This window comes from Pristis pectinata, chromosome 26, assembly GCF_009764475.1.
Source record: "Pristis pectinata isolate sPriPec2 chromosome 26, sPriPec2.1.pri, whole genome shotgun sequence".
NCBI classification, from domain to species: domain Eukaryota; kingdom Metazoa; phylum Chordata; class Chondrichthyes; order Rhinopristiformes; family Pristidae; genus Pristis; species Pristis pectinata.
In genome coordinates, this window is record NC_067430.1 from 14,636,079 (window position 1) to 14,658,356 (window position 22,278).

At 43.3% G+C, this 22,278-nt stretch overlaps 1 protein-coding gene across 1 annotated transcript; it reads left to right on the plus strand.

The window, feature by feature from the left end:
* The first annotated feature begins 3,197 nt into the window (after window positions 1-3,197).
* si:ch73-15b2.5 (rho guanine nucleotide exchange factor 19) lies at window positions 3,198-20,885 on the plus strand. Its single transcript, XM_052039499.1, has 12 exons — window positions 3,198-3,274; window positions 3,527-3,610; window positions 4,673-4,914; window positions 8,132-8,292; window positions 9,188-9,340; window positions 12,780-12,906; window positions 15,033-15,107; window positions 16,005-16,097; window positions 16,998-17,149; window positions 18,141-18,287; window positions 18,888-18,953; window positions 19,884-20,885. The coding sequence occupies exons 1-12, from the start codon at window positions 3,232-3,234 to the stop codon at window positions 19,900-19,902; spliced, it is 1,362 nt and encodes a 453-aa protein (XP_051895459.1). The 5' UTR covers window positions 3,198-3,231; the 3' UTR covers window positions 19,903-20,885.
* The last annotated feature ends 1,393 nt before the right edge of the window (window positions 20,886-22,278 follow it).

The window sequence follows — 22,278 nt, forward strand, 5'->3', positions numbered from 1 at the left end:
TATATGGATTTTAGTAAGGCATTTGATAAGGTTCCCCATGATAGGCTCATTCAGAAAGTCAGGAGGCATGGGATCCAGGGAAACTTGGCTACATGGATTCAGAATTGATTTGCCCATAGAAGGCAGAGGGTGGTTGTCGATGGAGCATATTCTGCCTGGAGGTCGGTGACCAGTGGTGTTCTGCAGGATCTGTTCTGGGACCCCTACTCTTTGTGATTTTTATAAATGACTTGGATGAGGAAGTGGAAGGGTGGGTTAGAAAGTTTACAGATGACACGAAGGTTGGTGGTGTTGTGGATAGTGTAGAAGGTTGTCAAGGGTTACAATGGGACATTGATAGGACGCAGAGCTGGGCTGAGAAGTAGCAGATGGAGTTCAACCCAGAAAAGTGTGAAGTGATTCACTTTGGAAGGTCAAATTTGAAGGCAAGATACAGGGTTAATGGCAGGATTCTTAGCCATGTGGAGGAACAGAGGGATCCTGGGGTCCAGGTCCATAGATCCCTCCAAGTTCCTGTGCAAGTTGATGGGGTTGTTAAGAAGGTGTATCGGCCTTCATTAGTCAGGGGATTGAGTTCAAGAGCTGCGAGGTAATGTTGGAGCTCTATAAAACCCTGGTTAGACCACACTTAGAATATTGTGTTCAGTTCTGGTCGCCTCACTATAGGAAGGATGTGGAAGCTTTAGAGAGGGTGCAGAGGAGATTTACCAGGATGCTGCCTGGATTGGATTGGATTGGACTGGATTGGATAAATTGAGTAAGCTACGGCTTTTCTCTTTGGATCGAAGGAAGATGAGAGGTGACTTGATAGAGGTGTACAAGATGATAAGAGGCATAGATCGAGTGGACAGTCAGAGACTTTTTCTCTGGGCAGAAATGGCTAACACGAGGGGGCATAATTTTAAGGTGAAAGTACAGGGGGGATATCAGAGGTAAGTTTTTTTTACACACAGAGAGTGGTGGGTGCATGGAACGCGCTGCCGGGGTGATGGTAGAGGCAGATACATTAGGGAAATTTAATTTAGGTTGGCACATGGATGATAGAAAAATGGAGTGGTATGTAGGAGGGAAGGTTTAGGTTGATCTTAGAGTAGGCTAAAAGGTCGGCACAACATTGTGGGCCAAGGGGCCTGTACTGTGCTGCAGTGTTCTATGTTCTAAATGTTCTGTGAATGAGTAGAGAAATTAAAATCAACAAAATGCTTTACAGTTACTTACCATGGATAAGTCAACAGCATAGCATGAAGGAGATATAATATTAAAATTTCCTAATTTAGGACTAAAAAAACAAGAAAATCAATTTGAATTTAGAAAATATAAATGGGCAGTAAAAATAGACCATGAAATATATGAAGAAAGACCAAAGGGAAATGGCAAATGATTTTACAATGGAGTAAGTGAGCAGCTAAAGACAGTGAAGATGCTGGGAAAGAAAAGGAAATTAAATTGATTGAGGGATTAAACCAATATTATTGAACAGAAAAAAGTACCTTGATTGTATCCTTGCCTCTTTACATGTGTAGAACCTTCAATGGTCACCAAAACAATGCTAGTTACCTACTAAGTACAGCTGATCCCCTAATGGAGGCAGAATGGGGTTATAAAATAACTAGAGAAACAAGAAATTCTGCAGATGCTGGATGTATCTGGAGCAATACACAAAAAGTGCTGGAAGTACTCAGCAGGTCAGGCAGCATCCAAGGAGGGAGATAAACAGTTGATGTTTCGGGCCGAGACCCTTCTTTGTTTTTGATTTATTTACGGGCCAGCATTTATTGCCCATCCCTCACTGCCCTTGAGAAGGTAGTGGTTCTGTCCTTTTGGGAAAGATACTCTCATGGTGTTGTTGAGCAGGGAATTCCAGGATCTAGACCCAGTGATGTTGCAAGAACAATACATTTCCAATGGAGGATAATCTAGGGCCAATTAATCTACCAACTAACCCAAACATTTTTGGGATGTGGGAAGAAACTGGAGCACCTGAGGGAAACCTACACAGTCATAGAGGGAAGATGTAGACTCCACAGAGTCAGCACTAGAGATGATGATTGAACCCAGATCACTGGAGCTGTGAGGCCGTGCCACTGTGCCCTGCGATTCAAGTTACTGTTATAGACCTCCTCCATTTGCAAACAAACAAACCCTACAGAAACAACCATCTTCAGGAAAGTGATCTTCAATAAACTCCTTTAACTGTTACATTCAAAAGATCTGCCTATCATGCTCTTATTTGAATAAATTGAAAAAGTATTGTACTTGAAGAGTTTTACCTTCCTCTCTTTCTGTGGCTCAGATATTTAAGGGAATTGTGATTTTCCACTACAAATGACACACACAATTGTTGCTTTGTGATGCAAATTTAGCTTCCCATTTTGGAGCCTCCTCCCTACCCTCTCTCCATTTCTAATAGAACATCCATGTCTCCCAACAGGGACTTGACAAATACCGTTGTTGTAATAAAATGGAAGAAGTCTTGCCTGTGATGGCTGATGATCAAAACAGTGCAAGCACAGAATTCAAAGGGACACCTTCAATTCCAGCAGTAACCATAGTAACTGTTCTGTGTGTGTGTAAAAAAAGCATGGGGAGAGGCAATGCGTGCTGAAATGTGTGAAACAATCTGGAGAGTTTGCAAACGCAGCAGACACGTTAATTGTGATGGTGTCGTCCCGATGGAAGCGGCTGGTGGTGTGGCAATGGGCTACTGCCCGTGGCAAAGTCACCGCTTAAAACAACTCCTCATATCGTTGGTGAATCTTACCTTTGCAATAACTAAAATAAAAAGGTCGAGACTAGGGTATCAGCGAAACAAACATTGAGAATAAACCCCGGAAGTGGAAAAGCCAAAGCAAGCTGTAAATTGTGGGAGGAATTAATTAATTGGATCTCGCCATTCAGCTAAGTGTTACAGATTGGAAGAATTAGCACGACTGTGCAAGCAGACGGGGGAAAGTGGCAGTGTCAGCGTGTGAAGATGATAATCACTCTGCATTGCATTTAGTGGCAATGGCATCAGGCAGCCCGTGTTAATTAGATGTTTCTGGGGAATTCAAGGGAAATGTTTAACCTGACGAAGGCAGTTTCCAACCGGCATCTCTCACGGTGGAGGTTTATGAGGGAGCATTTATCTATTGATGTATTGGCATAATTAATGCTAGCCGTGTTTAGTGGGTGGCTGATGCCTTCTGTTAATTTTTTATCGAGGCTTTTAACTCCTCAGAGAAGGGATTTATGAATTCCAGTCGACTAATTGGAGATTGGGTTCAGGTGTCAGGTGAGCCACTGGATCAACCTAAGGGCGGCCCCCGAGCTGTAGAGGAATTTTTATATTCACTCCCTGAGGTTGGTTGGTTTGTAGTTTGGCTGATCCTCGCTGGACGCTGTCCTTTCCGGCTAAGATCTGGCCACGCATCATCTGGGTTTGCACGATACTTATTTCTCCACACAGCTATCTGCACAATTTTAAAGATACGGTTTAGTTTTCAGTTTGAACCCTGTGCGGTTTTATTTCTGCTTTTCTTCACAGACTTGAAAGATTCCATGGGAGAAAGAGAAATGTCTGAAATAAGAGAATCTTTACAGAAAAGAAAATCCAAGTACATCAAAACGCGTAAGTGGACAGGGCAATCTGATGCGAAGGTTCAGTCCCTATCCTATATAAGTTATCTTGCCACAGATGCTAGTTTGTTTTAAATATTCTCTACCTAATATGTGGACTGTACAGTTGTATGCAACTAATTAAAGCAGAAAATGTTGGAAATGCTCAGCGAATCGGGCAGCAACTGTGGAAAGAACAACAGTTAACACTTTAGGTCACAGATCCTACTGTTAACTTGAAGTGCAAACTACTTCTCTTTCCACAAATGCTTCCCGATCTTGTGGTGTTTATCAAGTTTATTTTTCTAACATGTTCTTTTGACTGTTGGAATAACTGTTGGTGAACTCTATACCAAAACTTGAGTTACTGGCCCCTTTTTTAAACCAAGGTCAAAGTTCAGTGTTTGAACTTCACCCAGAACTTGGGACCTGATAGTTGTGTCCCAAAGTGGTTTGTGAGTTAAAGCTAGGTTTGCATTGAGTGCAAAACATCTAGGCTGACACAGTAACAGGTCACCCTCTGTTGTCCCTTGGATGGCTACTAAATCCCATTTAAGGGAATTCACCCTGAGGCCCTGGCTAATGTTTGTCCCTCCGTGATTATTGCCGTATAAAAGTTTATCACAATGTTATTTGTATGCAAGGTGAGCTGCTGCAAATTTCCTATTATGAAAGATGCTTTATGAACACTTCTTAAGCCAGGGTTCCTTGAGTAACAGGACTTTCAATGGGCTTTATTAATGTGAAGGGGTTCATTGAGGAGTCAGCTCATCAGTGTAAATTCCTCACCACCAATGCAAGGGTGGGCAAGAGTTCTTTATACAGAAAATTATTTGGAATATATGGTCAGTGGTATGAACCATCATGTATCCAAAGGTTAAAGAGTAAGCATTTAAAATAAAGGAAAATGAATGAGAATGGAACCAGACAGTGAGATCTAATCTGATTCTTCCCAGTGGAGACAGGCATAGACACAAAGGGCTGGTGGTTTCTTTCTCTGCTGTGAGACATTTTATGGTATAATAGTCAGTGGACAAGTTTTCATCTTTTGTTTTTGTGTGTGTAATTCCTTTAGAGCCATTGTACCAGAATTATTGGTTGCAGACCATGCACAGAACCCCCCCAAAACCTGCACAAGACTCTTCTGTAGTGGATGCAACTCTGTCCCTGGCTGGCTTTGTTGCATCCTCCATACTGAATTCTTCCTCCCAGCTTTCTCCCAAAGATTCCAGCTTCATGTTCTGGCATCAGGTCCCAGAGGTGAAGAACAGTGGCCTGTTGGATGTACTTACTGCCCAAGAGCACAAGCTGCAGGAGGTGCGTAGTGCTGTATAACCAGGCGTGACCGTGCGGCGGGGAGGGTCGCTGTTTGTGTGTGGTGAGAGGGCTGGAGGAGGGAAAATAAACTCAGCAGGTCAGGCAGCATCTGTGAAGAAAGAAACTGAGTTTTGGTTGAATGACTTTTTTAATGAGAACTGAAGATGGAAAGAGTGCTATAAGACAGTGGAGCATTCTCTCAGCCCCAGAGACCCAGCTTCAATCCTTACCTTGGGTGCTGTCTGTGTGGAATTTGCACATTCTCCCTGTGACCACATGTCCTTCCTGCCACTTCCCAAAGACGTGTGGGATGTATGACCCTAGTGCAGAGGTGGGTGGTAGCATCTGGCGGGAGTTGCTGAGGATGTAGGATTGGTGTAAATGGGTGGTTGAGGTGTGGCAGGACTTGAAGGGCCTGTTTCCATGTTCTCTCGCTCGCTCTCTCTGTACAGAGCCTAGGAAAAGGAATGCAGGTCTGTAATTAGGTAAAAAGGAGCCAATAAGTAACAATAGCGATGATGCATGGTAAAAGTCAGTGGTAGTAATCTGAATAATTGAAACAAAAGATTGATCTAGGTCAGGTGTGAAAAGGAGAACCATTACCAATACCTACCCAGAAATAAAATGGAATTGGAGACTATAAAAGTTACTTATTTCAGTAAAAATCTGGTTCAAAGATCACTAGTTTGCAGTCCAAGCTGTTTGATTCTCCAACAATAGTGAGCCCACTTCTTTTTATAATGGTTTGAACATAGATTGTCTTGATCTACAGTTCCTCATGATATGGTTTATAAATGGTGCTCCATTTATAAAGTCACCATGGTTGCTTTGATACTTGGGAACTCGTCAAGCTGACGAAAGGATAACACCTTCAAAGCATTCACAGATTTCAAATGGAAAGCATCCCTGTGATCCTGAAAACTTTGTGGACCTGTTTGATCATTCCTCATGTCAAGGTGAACAGCAATGAATGTCTACCTTTTTGTCTGAGACTGCATTAAGAGCTTGCTAAGAGAGATTGGAAGTTGTACCTTTTAACTGGAGTGAATGGTTGACACAAGGATGTCGGCGTTGAATTGGAGGAAGGATTGCAACTTGAGCTTGGGACCAAAACCTAAACAAGTTTCCCAAGGACAGCAGGATTACTTCTCTAATAAATACTGATAAGGATAGTTGATGGAAATTACATGTAAAATCAATCCCAGTCACTGTTAGGAAGCAATCGTCAGACATTGATTGGGAGCATTGTTCAATTTGTGAAATAATTGGCTGAGTTTGCATGCAGTGAACATTTGATTTTTGTAGCCAGTTTCCCTTGTTCCATCTTTCAAGCAATGGCTTGAATTAAATGCAGCTGCCAGGATCACTTTAATCTTAGAAGGTCCCAAGAAATTTCACAGATGCGGGAAAAAGGAAAGGTTGGGTGGAGAATTGTATATAAAGGAAGTTAGTCAAGGAGCAGAAAAATTTTCAGGGAAGGAACTTAGGCAGTAGAGCCAAGATGTTGAAGGTGCTGCCATTAATAATGGGTTAAGGAAGGGATGCGAGGAGAACAGTATTTGGATTGAGAATGGAGAATAGAAACAATTGGAGAGTAAGGCAATTCATGATTAAATTTTTAAATCTTCTTAGGCAGTCCCTTGGTATCAAAGGTGACTAATTCCTGCTCCAGATTTGTGGGTTCTGAGGTGCTGATGAGGCCAGTGTGGGGGCTGCAGTCTCTTCCATAGATGGTGGCCGGTGGGATGTGTGGATGGATTGTTTATGAAACGTTTGCTCCTTCCACCACTTAAGCAGGACGCTGTGTGTGCTCCTGATGTGTTTGCTTGATTCTCAGTACCATCCTGAACAATCCTACTCCACTTTTAAGTGGTGGTGGGGCAGAGCTTCCCAGGAGCTGGTAGTGGGTTTGGCTTCATGGAAGAGGCTTTGAGCACATCCTGGAACCTTTCCTCTCTCCCCATCTGGTAATCCCTTCCCATGAGAGTACTTGTTTCAGGAGTCTGGTGTTGGGCATGTAAATGTCCTGACATGCCCAATGTGGCTGGCTGAGAGTAATTATTGTCTCAGTACTAGGGATGTTGGCCTGGGAGAGTTGTCTTGGCCTTCCGGTGAAACTGGAGGATTTAGTAGAGGCTTTTGGTTGTATTTTCCAAGTGTCTTGAGATGCCTGCTGAACATAATCCAGGTCCCAGAAATGCAGGAGATGTGGGGAATCATTGGTTGACCATGAGTTTGTGCCTGGGCTGAGGAATTGGGTTTTGAATAATTTTTTTTCTCAATTGACCATAGATCGTGCTGGCACTTTGAAGGCAGTGGTGAATTTCATCTGTATCTGCCTTTGCTGAGAGGTGACTTTCATGATATGGGTAGTGGTCCAGGGGGGGTCTTGTTGTGAACCTTCATTGTTGTAGGCAGGTTAACAGAGGACCTTTTCCTTGTGTGGAATACAAGGCCAATCTCCTTGTGCTTCAGTGAAGGTGTCGACAAGGGCTTGGAGCTCGGCCTCTGAGTGATGCCAACAAAAATGCCATCTGTATGCTTCAGCTCACCTGAGTTTGGGTAACCTTGGTTCTGAGGTGCAGTTGCAACAAGTGAACAGCCTTGTAGCAGTTCTGAAGTTTGATGAGATGCAGTGTTACAGCAAGAAAGATTGAGGCAATGCACAGCCCTTATTGACTTTGGTCTTCACTAAGACATTCCATTGTAGACCCTTTGGTTAATATCAGTTTAATGTGACGTAGGGATGTTTGGAAACAGCAATGAAAATCCTTGAGGTCGGCGTCTGAAAAGTGAGTGGGGCTTAGTGCAGGATGTCTAGACTAGTCTTGACAAAGCTCGTCTCATGTTGATGAATCATTACTACATTAATGACTTTAGTTTTTTGATACCTGATTATTGGGATGTGGACATTTTGGAGATTCTCCAGATACTGATCAGATGTGATTTAAGGTGGTTATTAAACCTGAACTGCAATAACCTAAAGGTAGTAGTGTTCCAGATCATGAGTAGAGACGTCTTTGTTTGTGGGAGGGGTGACGGTTGGACCTGGTATGCATCTAGTTGCAGTTCCAGATCCTCCCTGTTGCAACCTAAATTTGAGAAATGAATAGATTCTGGTTTGTAATTCTGTTCCACTGCTGGATAGCTGGGAATTTGGATTTGAGTCTACTCAGCTCCACTAAACATTGTCAGCTGCACTGTTTCCTCTCTCCAGGCAATGTTTGAAGTTATTACATCAGAGGCTTCTTACCTGCGCAGTTTGACTGTGGCTGTCAATCACTTCAGTAAGTGTCCGGAACTGTTGGACATACTGACTCCCACAGAGAGGCACACACTGTTCTCCAACATGCTGGAAGTGAAGGAAGTAAGTGAGAGGTGGGTGACAGCTCACTGAATCTACATTCGTGCCTCCAGAAAGCAAATAGAGAAAATTGTTTTTAATGAATTACGCAGCATTTAAATGCTGAGCAGTGATGCTCTATTTAATTATGCTACCTTTGTGTAGTACATAAAGCAGGTCCCTAGTTTAAAAGGATGGTAGACACAATCTCCAACTCTTGAGCAATAACTTTCAACTGAGAGATGGAACATGGGGACATCCAAAGCTGCTCTTTCTTTGTCCAGCATTGATGACTGTCTTTGTGATGTAAATATTAAGAAATGTACGACTGAACTTTTTTGGTAGTGTCAGCAGGAACTGAGGGTTTGTCAGTTCAATGCTATTCTGTGAGCAAACACTGAGACAACCTTCTCTACACAAGCCAAGAGAACTGCAGGTGGAGGGAAAGGGTCAGACTTGTTCAAGTTTATTGTTGTAGGCAGACATACCCAAAGTACAAATACCATGAAAATTAGCTTTTTGCAGCAGCATTACAAACATGATAAGTGTAAGTTAACAAATTTAACTATATACAACTTGCACAACAAAATAAAACAATCCTGACTGAATCCTCGGTGTTGAATGATTTGCTAACACAAGTTGAAAAGCCATTGGCCACACAGATGCCTTTCCAAGAAGTCTGGAAATGGATCATAATACTTGGTGTTGTTGAAAGAAGAATGGAGACAAAGGGGAGGGGTGACTGTCTGGCAGCTTGTTTTGATTGCAAGACAATTCTTCACAAGCCATTGACAGTGGGGAGTTACTGGTTTCTGTCATTCATGCTGTAAATGTAATTGCATGGAATATGCCAGTTGATGCTATGTGCTGTATTTTTGATAGGTGCAGTTTAGCCTGCAGGTTAACTTGTATTTTGTGGTTGTTGGACAGGTTTCTGCTGGACCTGGAGGAACGTCTGGAGGAGAACATTTTTGTCAGAGACATCAGTGACATTGTGCTGCGGCACTGCATTGATTTTCGCAGGGTCTATGTTCCATATGTCACCAATCAGATGTACCAGGAGAAGATGCTGCAGCAGCTCATGTGAGTGAAGCTCACTTACAACCATCTACCTTAGTTTGATTTAACAGCACCACAGCATTAGTCCTCCTGAAAGCAGCTTCGGGTGTGCAGGAAAAGTCCAGTCTGAAGCTGCATTGTTGTGCCAGAGACTGGAAGTAACGGGTCAGCTTCCTCTCTTATCTGTGTTCAAAAGTACTTGCAGCCCATTTACTGCTGTGCTTTTCTTTCAGAAGTCAGGGCTAGCAATTTAGTTGCACGTCACCAAACAGTACCATGGAAATCACTCACAGAAAGTGAGCCAATTTTGTGTGTGTTTCTGTGCCTCTTAGTATGTGTTGCTAACAGCGTATGACATTTTAGGCAAAATTTCTGTGCATTGGCATTGCTGTTTATCTAGTGTCAGACTTGTCCGATGTTAGTGTGATGCACAACATTCACCAATGGTGAAATTTGTCTTTTGACTCCATTGGTCTGAAGAACGACAGTCTCTCTCCATCTGGACGACCAGCCTTTGCCGATGAGAAGACTCAGACAATACGTTTATCAAGGCCTCCCACATTATACCTGCATGCACAGTCAGTCTGCTCACCACTCCATGTGCTTGCCGCCTTTCTGCACAATGCTCACATGGAAGACCGCCTTCCTTGTATCTTCAACCACTAAACTGATTCACAAGGGCTGTTTGTCTTGACCTAATGCACTGCTATGGATAACCAAACACCTCCCAGGCACCCACTGGGACCATCTCACTAGAGGTATGAGGGCTTATCAACATCTCATTCACCCAGCTATGCCCTTACCTCAAAGTAACGATGTCTGTGCCGGCCAAGTGTCCACAAGGTAGTCCTTGCTTGCACATCTGTGATGTAAAAACCTGACGAACCAGTTCGCCTGGGTGCCTATACTGTTCTCGCCCTCACTCTTCTAGCCTTGGGATCATTCCAGGCCACAGCTGCTGACATGTGCTCCCCACTACCACTGGGGAGCTATTGGTACTCCCTGCTCTACAAGGTCAAACTTTACCTTCTACTAGCAGCCCAGCAGACACTTGCTATCATTGCAGACTTCCCCAAAATGCAGCCATTCGTGGGGAACCGCACTTGTGGCCAAGACAGCTCCTGTCCTCAACACAGGAGGAGACTGTATTCTCTGAAGGCATGTAGAGCAGTGGAGGACCTAACTCGTGGTCAATTCCATGAATGCTAGTAGCTCCCACAATTCATCCTTGGCTAGTCACAGCTGCCTCTCTTTAGGGCTAAACTGGGGGTTCATGGCAAGCCCTGGTTTTAATAGCTGATCACTCTACTTGCCCATCTGTTTAGTTTGCAGCTGTGTGACAATCACAGCCACCCCACCAGTGGCTGAGTGGCTGCTGAAAATGAGATTGCCCAGGCAGTGCTCCACAGCGTTCAGCAGCCAGGCTGGTGGTCTTTGTACGGCCCTGCTGTGCAATGTGTAATTTTTGCTGCACTAGGAAGGAGAGGAGGCACTTGCACCACATGTCCTCCACCACAGAAGCTCTATCACCGGCTTTGCCCAATGTGACAGTTTTCTGCAGAGTCTTGGAGGTGGTGTTTGATCCAGGAAAGATTCTTTTATCCCCTTGTACACACATTCTGCAATCACTTGCAAGTTCATAATCCAGTACAATGTCATAAGAATAGTTGTCAATCAGTGTGATGCAACTGGTTATCTCCACCTTTTCAATGCAGCCATTGTACAACTAACAATACTTCACAGCATGTTACTTGGCTTAATGGATAAAGATGTTCTCTCCCTTTCAACAGCAAACTGAAGCTTCTCAATTCAGTTCTGTTTCAGCCAAACATTGCAGTGAGGGCTTGCTCAGATCAAAGACCTGATTGAACATCCAATTATTGTCATGAAGCTGTGGAAAGTATAAATTCCTCACTGTTCAGGTAGGCTTGGAAACAAAAGGCACTAACACCTGTGGGTTCCTGAATGAGTGAGGTGAAATATCTTCATAGGAAGCAGTACTTCCCATTTACTGACCCTGCAGGTCCCTTAAATGGCCCACTTGAGAACAGTTGCTTTCATTACACTGATATTTAAGATTGTATGGCTCTGCAATTTTGCATTGATCTAGAGACTTTTGATCAGGACTTTTGACCTCCTGATCAAAACGAATAAGTCATAATGAAAAAAGTCACCATTTCACTTGATCAAGAAATATACTCTAGCTTCTTGGCTTCATTTGCAGTCAGATCTCTCCAATAATCAGTGCGGTAGGTAAATTGGTCTCTCTACAATTACATACCTAACGGCATACTTTGATACCACAGTGTCCTATTGTTCTCATGCTGTCTCCAAATGTGACGTTGAAACTGCAGTGATGACACGAGTGGTTGTGTCTGATCTTGCCCAGATTGCACAACAGTCACAAAGCTGCTGCTATCCTGCCAAGGCTGGCATGTAGACCTTGGCACATGACTGCCTGCTCCATGATAGCAGAATGAGGGAAGTGCAACGTAAAGAAAGGTGTTATCAAAGCAGAAGTGGAGATGAAGGCAAGCAGTGTGGCTGTAATGAGATAGTCTTGAGTTGTGAGGACTTGCCTTGATGAACCTTGATTTTTGTTTTCCTTTGATACCGATCACTGGTTGAGACAAATGTTGCTCCAAGCAGAGGTAGCCCCCTCTACCATTCCTTGGAGGTAGCCCTGGAGGCGCTCTGTGGCTCCAAACAGAAGAGATCGGTCATTGGGTGATGTGATTCATCAGCCTCTTTGGGTTCCTTTCACTAAGCCTGGGGAGTGGATTCCCCACCCTCGGGAACTACTGAAGAAGTCATATGGTGGTGAACTGCACTTTCCAGCAGCTGGAAGTGTGGTGGTATTGTGCGAGGACTGGCTGAACTCTCAGTGGTGTTCAGCAAATGAAAAATTGAATGTTCTGTAATGCCTACATTTGCTGAAACAACCCTCTTGTCTGATGGAGCCCAACAGCACAAATTTTTAAACAGCACTGCAATATGCCAATCCTTTCGGAGCTCTGTTTTAAAGAGAAAAATGTTCTAGGGAGGGATTATAACATCATGGTAAAGCTAAATAAAGGGCACAGACAAACTTCTAGCTTGCAATCTTAAGATTCCAAATTCTACATCCAATCCTATTACGTAAGCAATCTCCAGATCCATCCTCCCTCCCCACAGTTTTCCCTACACCTCCAAACATTGTGTGACTGACCATTCAATGGGTGGCCTCCTGTTCCCAAGATCATATTTATAAATACACTGGGCTTCAGACTGGGTGAAAAACTTTGGATGTAAAGTGGCAAGAGAATGCTTAATAAGGTCACTAACCAACTGGGCACTGAGTATGAGATAAGCCGGCCTAATAGTTGAATGGAAGTGAATCGCAATGAACGCGTGCTGTATTCTGATTGTGTGTCTATGCAGAGTCCAGCGTGTTGTGTCCTTACACTACCTGGTTCTCTGGCAGGCTGAATGATGAATTTGTGCAGGTCCTGAAGAAGTTGGAAGTTCAGCCCTTGTGCCAACGGCAGCCCTTGAAGTCCTTCCTCATCCTGCCGTTCCAACGAATCACACGAATGAAGATCATGCTGGCGGTAATGGACCTATGATCATCACTGTCTCCTTGCGCATTTGGTACCTTTTCTTTCCAATGTCATCCTTCTTCCTCCCTGCCCTCAACCATTTCATTTTGGATGTGAAGGTGATGATGTTTTAATGTGCCTGCTTTCTACCTCACTTGGTGTGAGGGGAGTTGACGCTTGTGGTGGTACAGTGATGCTGCAGGTTGATTTACTGTCTTTTGGCTCCAGTGATGCTGGTTTGATTCCAACCTCTGGTGCCACCTGTGTGAAGTTTGTAGAGTCATTACACAACACAGAAACAGGCTCTTTGGCCCACTTGTCCATGCCAACCAGGTGCCTTCCTGAGCTTGTCCCATTGCCAAACACATACAATCCCTCTTGTGCATTCTCTTGGGGACTGTATGTGTTTCCTCCAGGTGCTCTGGTTTCTGCCTACATCCCAAAGGTATACAGGTTGTTAGGTTAATCGGCCACTGCAAATTGCTCCTTGTGTAGGTGGCTGGTGAGAGAATTTTGGGGGGGGGGGGGGGTGGTTTCCATGGAAATAACTGGGGCAAGAGCTTGATGGACCCTGTCATGGACTTGATGGGTTGAGTGGCCTCCTGTGTCAACTGCTCACTGCAAAGGTAGATCAGCAGGGTCCCAGGTCCACTTCCCTCAATCTGCAGTGAACAACCAGTTCTGCTGAGCAGAGTTTGTGCTGATTGCATGATGGCCAAACAACACTGGAACCAGCCAGAAACTAACTTCTCTTGTGAACTGAGATGCTTGAAATCCCTGATGCTTCACTGTTGCAACAAAATTAGTTGCATCTTTACAAGGGGAACTTGATCTGGTTTGTGATCTAAAAGATGTTTTTTTTAAATATATAAATATATAGTGCTCACATGACCTCAACATTTTATGTCACTTGCTATATGTGTAAGTAAATCTTCTATGGCAGTTGTTGCTTTTATCTATTTCAGGTCCTCTGGAGCTCTTTTGTTTTGTTACTAGGTTGGTAGACAAATTTTACATGGACTTTAGTGAGGCTTTTGACGAAGTCCTGCATGGTAGGCTAGTCTAGAAGGTTAGGGCATATGGGGTCCAAGGTGCATTGGCAAATGGATCTAAAAACTGGCTTGCTGATAGGAGGCAGAGGGTGGTGGTTTATATGGAATGAGCTTCCAGAGGAAGTGGTAGAGATAGATACTATTAAAAGGCATTTGGACAGGTATTTGGTAAGAAAGTGGAGGGATCCAGGCCTAATGTGGGCAAATGGGAATTAGTATAGATAGGCATGACAGTCAGCATGGATGAGTTGGCTGAAAGTTTGTGCTGTACAATTCTATAACTCTGACTTTTTTTTCCTACTGTGAAGCCTTTGCCACTTAATCCAACAGTGACCTTCCTCTTTGTTCTTCCCCCCTCATTCTAACTTGCCTCCGTACTTTAAACTGCCACACTTCTGGTACTTTCCAGTAACTTATGACACAGGAGGAGTCCACTTGGTCTATCAATTCTATGCCTGCTCCCCATAGAGCAATCCCTCTTGTTTCCTGAACATTCCCCGCCTGCAACCCTTTGCCACCCACCTACCTCGGCTAATTAACCTACCAGCACAGCTTTGGGATGTGTGGAGGAAACCAAAGCACCTGGGGGCACCCACACAGTAACAGTACAAAAGTGCAAACTCAGAGGCAGTACCCGAGTTTGTGATTGAACCCAGAACCTGAGAGCCGGGGGCCATTGTGCTGTCCCTTCCAGTTCCGGTTACCAGCCTGAAGTCTTATTAAAAATAAGAGGGAGCTGGAAATGCTCCACACTTCAACTGTGGAGGGAGGAATAGGGTTGGTGCTTTGCTCTCGGGGTATTTCCAGCAGTTTTTATTTTATTTCCTGCGCCCTCAGTATTCTTATGTTGGAATAAAGAGTAGATTGGGATGGAGTTACTTTGGCTGCTTTTATGTTGGATTTCTTTTTCCTTTTTCTGGCTTTACATTCTGTGTCTTTACTCCATCAGTGTAACGTATTATCTCCGCATTGGCTGCGGTCACGGGAGAAATCTCCCACCGTTCAGTGTGACTTTGCTGGCTCACAGCAGGAGGAGAGGGATCCATCTGTAACCGTCCTCTCCCAACCATTCTTCTTATTTTGCAGAATATATTGATGTTGACTTCACCAGAATGTCCGATGTTGGAATCAGTCAGGAGAGCTGTAGAAACAATTGGTGAGGTAAGGCTCATTGTTTTCTGTTTGGAAGCCTCCTGGCAGCAGGGTGCCCCTGGGTGGTTTTTTTTCCCAATTCCCTCCTGGGCTTTGGGACACCATTTCCCATTTGCACAACTGCTCATGTGAAACAGAGTTTAAAACTTACTCTTGTCTGTTTTGAGTTCCCTTGCTGCTGAAGAGCCTGACTAAAGTAATATTGGTCAGGCAATATTTTTCATATTTCCTCATTACAGGAGGCCATTCAGCCCATCGTCTATTGTCTCTCAGAGCAACCCCTATCCTCCTCTAATTTTACCCTGTAAACTATGCTCCCCATGTTCCCATCAACACTTCCACCCCACCCCACCTGCAGTCCTCAAGATTCTACCACTCACCTACACCTTGGGGTCAATTTGCAGTGGCCAATTAACCTCCTAACCCACACATCTTTGGGATATATGAGGAAACCAGAGCAGTCCCAGGGCGAACATGCAAACTCACAGATGACACCCAAGGTCAGAATTGAACCCAGGTCGCTGATGCTGTGAAGCAACAGCTCCACCAGCTATGCTGCTGTGTCACCCAAAATGATCTCCGCACTATTGATGCTGTCAGCGTTGCCACTCTATAACACTAGGAAGTTGCTTGTTGAAGTCACAAAACAACCATCTGATAAAATCCAGTGTTTTAATTTGATGCCAGTGCATGAGATCTATTTACTAAGAGCATCGTGAAGGGTTTGACAAAAACTACTTTAAACCCACCCTGTTGCCAAATATTGTTTCTTTTCAAGTAAGTGTTTTCTAGGTTCATGATACCTCTGGGTAGGAGAGACCAGAGGATGGAACCTAGCATTTGGGATAAAGTGACTAAGATTGCTGGAAGGGGAAAAGTAATGTTTTTCTCTGATTTCTCCCCCAGATAGTGCATGCATGTAACGAGAATGTAAAGATGATGAGACAAATTGAGGAGCTGGTCTCTCTGGAGAAGAGGTTGGAATTTGTCAGTACCAAGGTATTCATTAGCAGAGTGAAATTGAAATGGATTGAGGGAGGTGTTTGTTTTATGAAGCTTAAATATCCTATTAATTGCCACCTAGTCAGAAACTGCTTCACAAGGAAATCCATTAAATGCATAAAGTTCTTAATGCTGGAGAGTTACTCTTGAAAATCTTTGTTGTAAAAAGGGTGGGGAATATTTGACCAGTCAGTGCTGGGAATCTGAAACAGAAATGGTGGAAGAGCATGGCACTATCTGTGGAGAGTGGCAATGATTCAGGCAATTGCTATGCAACACAACCCACATTTGGTGCTTGGCTTTCTGCAGCCTTAGTTTAACAAAAGGCATCTTTACTGCTGATCCAGGGTTTGTACTGAAGCCACGCCCTTTCCCAACAGCTCTGCACTCAACACAGACAAAAGATATTTAAACCATGCTGGGTGGGGGGTGGAAATTGCTTTTTTGCTATAGAAATTTTGTCTTAGTCACAAATAGTCATAGAGCAATACAGCATGGATACAGGCCCTTTGGCCCAACCAGTCCATGCCAACTGCAGTGCCCAGCCAGCTAGGGCACCCAAATGAGTGGGACTGGATCAAAACTTGAGTCAATACCAAAATGACCCATTGCAATTGTTTCAGCTGTAACCTCCTTGGAGGAAGTGAATTACCATTGGTGTAGAGCAGTTTGTGGGGTGGTGATTGGCTGGCAGAGACTTGATGGACCAGCTGTGCTTTCACTGGGAATGGTGAGATATCAACAATTGTTGATAAACTAATTTTCTCAAAATGAAAACTTAATATCTGGTCATGTTGGGCACTGTGGGGAATAAAGGATTTTGCTGATTAATTTTCACCTATTGCATTCTGATTCTATGCTGTTGCTGGTTAATAAATACCTTCTCCCATTCTGCAGTCTCTTCCTCTAATCTCCCAAACTCGCTTCCTGGTCAAAGAAGGGGAGCTCAATGAGCTGTCCATCCCTGAATCTGGACACAAACTGGGAAATGCACCTAAAGCTATATACCTTCATCTATTTAATGACATCTTGTTGCTGTCTCAGAAAGAGTAAGTGCCCAAATTAACCTATTTTGTTGATGGATAATATTCGCCCAGTAATGGGCTTCTGCATTTTGTCCAAACTATTGTAGGATTGTGCCTGGGCTATTAATATAACTTCTGTGACCACCTCAGGTTGGTCAAGACTGTGGTGTCAACTCAGCTGAATGATAACTCCTTGGAGATTCCAGAAAGAATTTGTCACAAAAATCTACACCCTGCTGGGCTGGCTGCTCCTAGGCAAATTTTTGAATTGATTCTCTACCTATGGACAGCACTAGCAAGCTCAGCATTTAGTGCCCAACCCCAGCTTTCCTTAAGAAGGTGGTGATGACACACCACTTATGGTGAAAGCAGAGGTTTTGTGCATTCCAAGTTTTTGATCCAATGATGATGAAATGGTGATGTCACAACAATCTTTTTTTTTAAAAAGCATACCCTTCTTGAAATGTCAAGCTAATGACTGGGCTGAACATATTTCCAAGACTGGGTGGTGTGTGACTTGGAGGGGAATAGGTAGGTAGTGACATTCCCACACGATGCACCTTCTCGGTGTTCTCTAAATTAGAAATTGTTCAGGCCAATAAATTGCACAGGTCCAAGATCAATCCCTGTCCTATATCACTACTTGAGTTCTGTCATGCAGTAGTGGGGGGAAATCAGGAGGGGATATAAACCTGGAACAATACTACTATTATCCAGTGAATCATACAGCAAATGCTTTGATGGAACTGAATGAGGCAGAATAAGGTTTGGCAATGATGTTTGCTGTTGAAAGCATGCCAGTAATTGAGGATTAGACATAGAGAACAGTCATTTGAAACTGTAGCCCAGCATTGTTCAATATTATCAGGAAGGGATAAGCTTTGATGGGTGGGTGGGTCACTAAAGCTAAGTCAGAGTTAAATTCATTACTGGGGTTGGGCTGGGCCTTTTTATGTTAATGTGAAAGATTGTGTTTTAATCCTCCTTTTCATTACTTCTGATTCCTTTCTATCAGAGAAGATAAGTTTTCTGTTGTGGACTATGCCAGGACCTCCAGGGTGAGAACTGACTGCCTTAATGGGAAATCACTGGTTTTTAACCTGTGCCTGTCTGAGAATCACAAAGGAGTCACCAGGAATTTAATCTTGGGAGCAGGAAATGAGTAAGTGTTTATTTTTAAATGTATTTCAAAAAATAACCTTTATTCATAAAATTTATTGGTAAACAACCAAGAAGCCCCCATCACATAATAGGAAATAGAGACTGTAGATGCTGGAATCTGGAGCAACAAACAATCTGCTGGAGGAACTCAGTGGGTCGAGCAGCATCTGGTGGGGGTGAGGAAGGAATTGTCAATGTTTCAGGTCACAGATGCTGCTCAACCCATTGAGTTCCTCCAACAGATTGTTTGTTGCACATGATGAGAAATGCTTGGCAGGTTAATCAGTGGATGATGGGACTTGTGGCCACTTAAGGCAAGAATGGTTTATCATTCAGGTGTTTACTGCCCCATTGTTCACTTACTTTCCCTGTTCTTATTTCATGTTTTTTCTCCCCCCACTTTGGCTCTTTTAACTGTGATCCTGCTACAGGATTTCCATATCTTCTCTCCATGGGGAAATTTGCCATGCAACTTTGCCTTCTGAAAGCATTCAGTGGTCAGAGTTACTCTAGTGTATTGATGTGATCTACCTGTGTGAGTATGTTCATGTACCAACCTGAGTAGGCTGAATTGTTGTCTCCCTCTTTGTCTCCTGTGCAGGTCTGAAGCCCAGGAGTGGGTGGCAGCCATTTCTGCTCAAAGTGCTGAAAGTGAATCACAAAACAAGTGAGTAGAATTATGGATTCTGGGAGAAATGGTTCAAATATTTAAAGCATAGAGAAAAGGCCAATCCTTCATCAAACTCACTTTCCAGATACTCCATCCCATCTACGACATCATCTAATCCCACCCCACCAATTTAATTTTTTTGGACTTCAATCCTATTTCCTTTATCCTTGTTATGAAGAATTTAAGGAGCAAGAAGGCCATGCAGCCCCTTGAGGCCACTCTGACCCTCAATAAGATCATGGCTGATCTGGTCTTGGCCTTGACTCTTTCCCACTAAAATTCCCATAAGGTTTAAATTTAGGTAGGTTATTTGGCCATTAATTGCCCCTACTGTGGTAGAACCTGAGGGAGTTGATGGGATGGTGAGAGAATAGGATTAGTGTAAAATATCCCAATAAATGTAGAAAAATCAGAAGACAAAGGGTGAGAGGAAATTAAAACATCACCAGAGGAAAATTACTCAGCCAACTAATGGGACTGAAGTTTGAGAAGTCCTCGGGACCTGATGGCCTGCACTCTATCATTACGAAAGAAGTGGCTGCAAAAACAGTGGATGAAATGGTTGTGATCTTTTAAAATTCCCTAGATCCTGTAAAAGTCTGATTGTAAACCTTGAAATATATCTGGCCAGTGAGAAAATAAGTAAAATTAACCAGTCAACATGGAATAATGAAATGGAAGCTGCATTTGACAAACTGAGGATGTAATTAAGAGCAGAGATATAGTGTTTGGATATCTAAAAGGCATTTGATAACTTTTCTCATTTGTAGAAGTCATTTTCAGGCTGGCAAGCACTGCAAAGTTATCTTTTTCAACTTGCACCATCATTTGCTTGTAGTTGCACTTATCAGTGCAGGGATGGAATTTGTAGTTGGAGTAGCCACCTGTTATTTTGTCCTGTAACTTTTCTGGATTATTTTTCCTTAGGAATGCTGGGAGATGCTGAGCACTGATCTGCTTCAGTGTCGGAAGGAATGAAGTGGACCCAGTGTCTGATCTGCCCATCTTCCCCATCCACCTGTCAGTTGTGTTGCTTGCTGCTGAACAATGACTGCAATGCTGAGGGAAACAGATTAGGTTGAACCCTGTCTAACTCTCCTGTATGTTAGTGAAGCTATGAAGCTATAACATGTCACAAATTAATCCCTGTTACATAAAGGTTGAGGACCAAATTGGACATTAAGCTGGCACGTAAAAGTGAGCAACTTTGATCATGTTCCATTTGGGGAAATTCATTGGAAAACCTAGTTCTGATGGAAAAAGCCTTGTGCTTGATTGATTATTATTGGATGGCATTGGATCAGAGATAAACTGTGTCCATCCATTATAAACATTTATTGAAGACTGCAATATCACAAATCTATTAGTGTGATTCCATATTTTGACACAAAGGTCCTTGTGGAATTGCCTTTATTAGGCTACACGACCAAGGAGATGCCCAGAAGCCAGTTCCTTTTCATGGACAGTGCTAGCCTTGATATTTGGACTTGTGGAACCTGGACTTAATGAGCCACATGCATTGCTCCAATACAAACCTGTTCTGTCTTCTCACAGTGGCACCTTGCCTGTTTTGGACTTCTGATGAACCAGGTTTTGTGTTATGTCGAAGAACTTGGGCCCTGGCTTTGCAGAATCATGTGGGTACTTCTGAACACTGGCATTTATCACACTTGTGAAATTCTGCAAATAATTTGCTTCTGTTTCTTTTATCATAATGTGCAAAGAGCTAATAAAGATTTTAGGGTTTACTAAACTTTCCACAAGTTCTCTTCACTCTATCAACCTCCATTTCTCCAAGATTCTGCCCTCCAGTTTAATAGTTCCTTTTGAGTTTGGAACTGTAATGCAGATTGTGAGCTGCTGCATCCAATGGGGAAATGTATTTGCCTGTTGCTGATCTTGGTGCCTAGTAGCAGTGATTAAAGATCAGCTTGATTAAAGGCAAGTCATGAGCAGGGACTTTGCTGTTGGATAAAAAGAGATTGTCTTCCAGGTGGGGCAGGATGGTCTGGGAAGGTGGAACCTGTTTGATTGTCTCATTATTTGGAGAGCAAACTCAGCTGGGGTGACTGTAAACTCCCATAACTTGAGGGTGGAGACAGTTTGTCTAAATTCAGTCGTAATGATCTGTATAAACATACACTGTACTTAAAACCAAATGTAAGAGGGATGTAAACAATAGAACCAACACTGCTGGAGTGTCCTGAGTTGCTGCCTGTTGCAAGAAACAATGAACAATCTAATCCCTTCACCAGCTATGGATTTTCCCATTCCCTTTTTTGTCACCAACGGTAATCAACTTCCCTCTGGCCCAGTCACACACCTACAACTGGAATCTTACAGTAACCAGGTTCACAATGGCTATGACTGGTGGTGTTACCTTGTGTTTCTCACCCTTCCCTGACAGTAAACAAATGGAATGTTATGTTGTCTGGGACTCTGTACCCTATTTTCTCCCCCTCTCAATTAGATGAGAAACAGTGCTTTATCAAAAGTTCATTCTCAGTGTATTCCATAATTGTGAGTAATATCACAATTTTTATGCAGTTTTGAGTATCCATTCTTTACAAAATCTGGAAAAAGTAGCCCATTTGATTGGCAGTCTTGGCACAATCCTAAATGGTCATTCTCTTTTTCACCAGAGCACTGGCTGTAGTGTACATTGTCCACAGAATGGATTGTAGTAGCTTTGCCAAGGTTCCTGACAGCACATTCCAAACCCTGACCCTTGCCCTCTGGAAAGACTAGAACAGTGGGAACATGGGAATGCTACCGCCTACAAGCTCCCTTCCAAGTCATAAAGCACTGTGTTGGAAATAAGTCACCAGTCCTTCATTGTTGCTGCTCCATTTTGAATGGTCATAGACCAAGAATTCCACCAGTCAGTGGGAATGTCACACTTTTTCCAAGGAGGCTCTGAGGACGTGCTCAAATCTTTTCCACTGTCCACTTGGTAACTTATTTCAGAGCTCGGACTATTTCAGTGTCTGTTGTAGGAGTCTGGTATCAGGCATGCGAATGATCTGGCCTGCCCACTGGTGCCATCTGTAGTTAGAGCCTCGATGTTGGCTTGGGAGAAGACCCTGACCTTGGTTTGCTTATTTGGTCAAAGGATTTGGAAGATTTTGTGGAGAAATACTGTTCTATTTCCAGTGCATTGATGTATCTGTTGTAGGAAGCCCATGTCTCAGAATTATACTGGAAGGGGAGGGATCACTGCTTCCTGGTATCCTGTAAGCTTTGCACTGAGTTTGAATTCTTGATCTTGGTCCCTCAGCTGGACAAAGCCTGTGCTGGTGTATGGCGGGTGATTGGGAATTTC

Coding starts and splice junctions, on each gene's coding strand:
- si:ch73-15b2.5 (XM_052039499.1), top strand. CDS start 3,232: ATGAATTCCAGTCGACTAATTGGAGATTGGGTTCAGGTGTCAG. Junction 17,150..18,140: donor TTGTTGCTGTCTCAGAAAGA/GTAAGTGCCCAA, acceptor CCTTTCTATCAG/AGAAGATAAGTTTTCTGTTG. Junction 18,288..18,887: donor ATCTTGGGAGCAGGAAATGA/GTAAGTGTTTAT, acceptor TCTCCTGTGCAG/GTCTGAAGCCCAGGAGTGGG.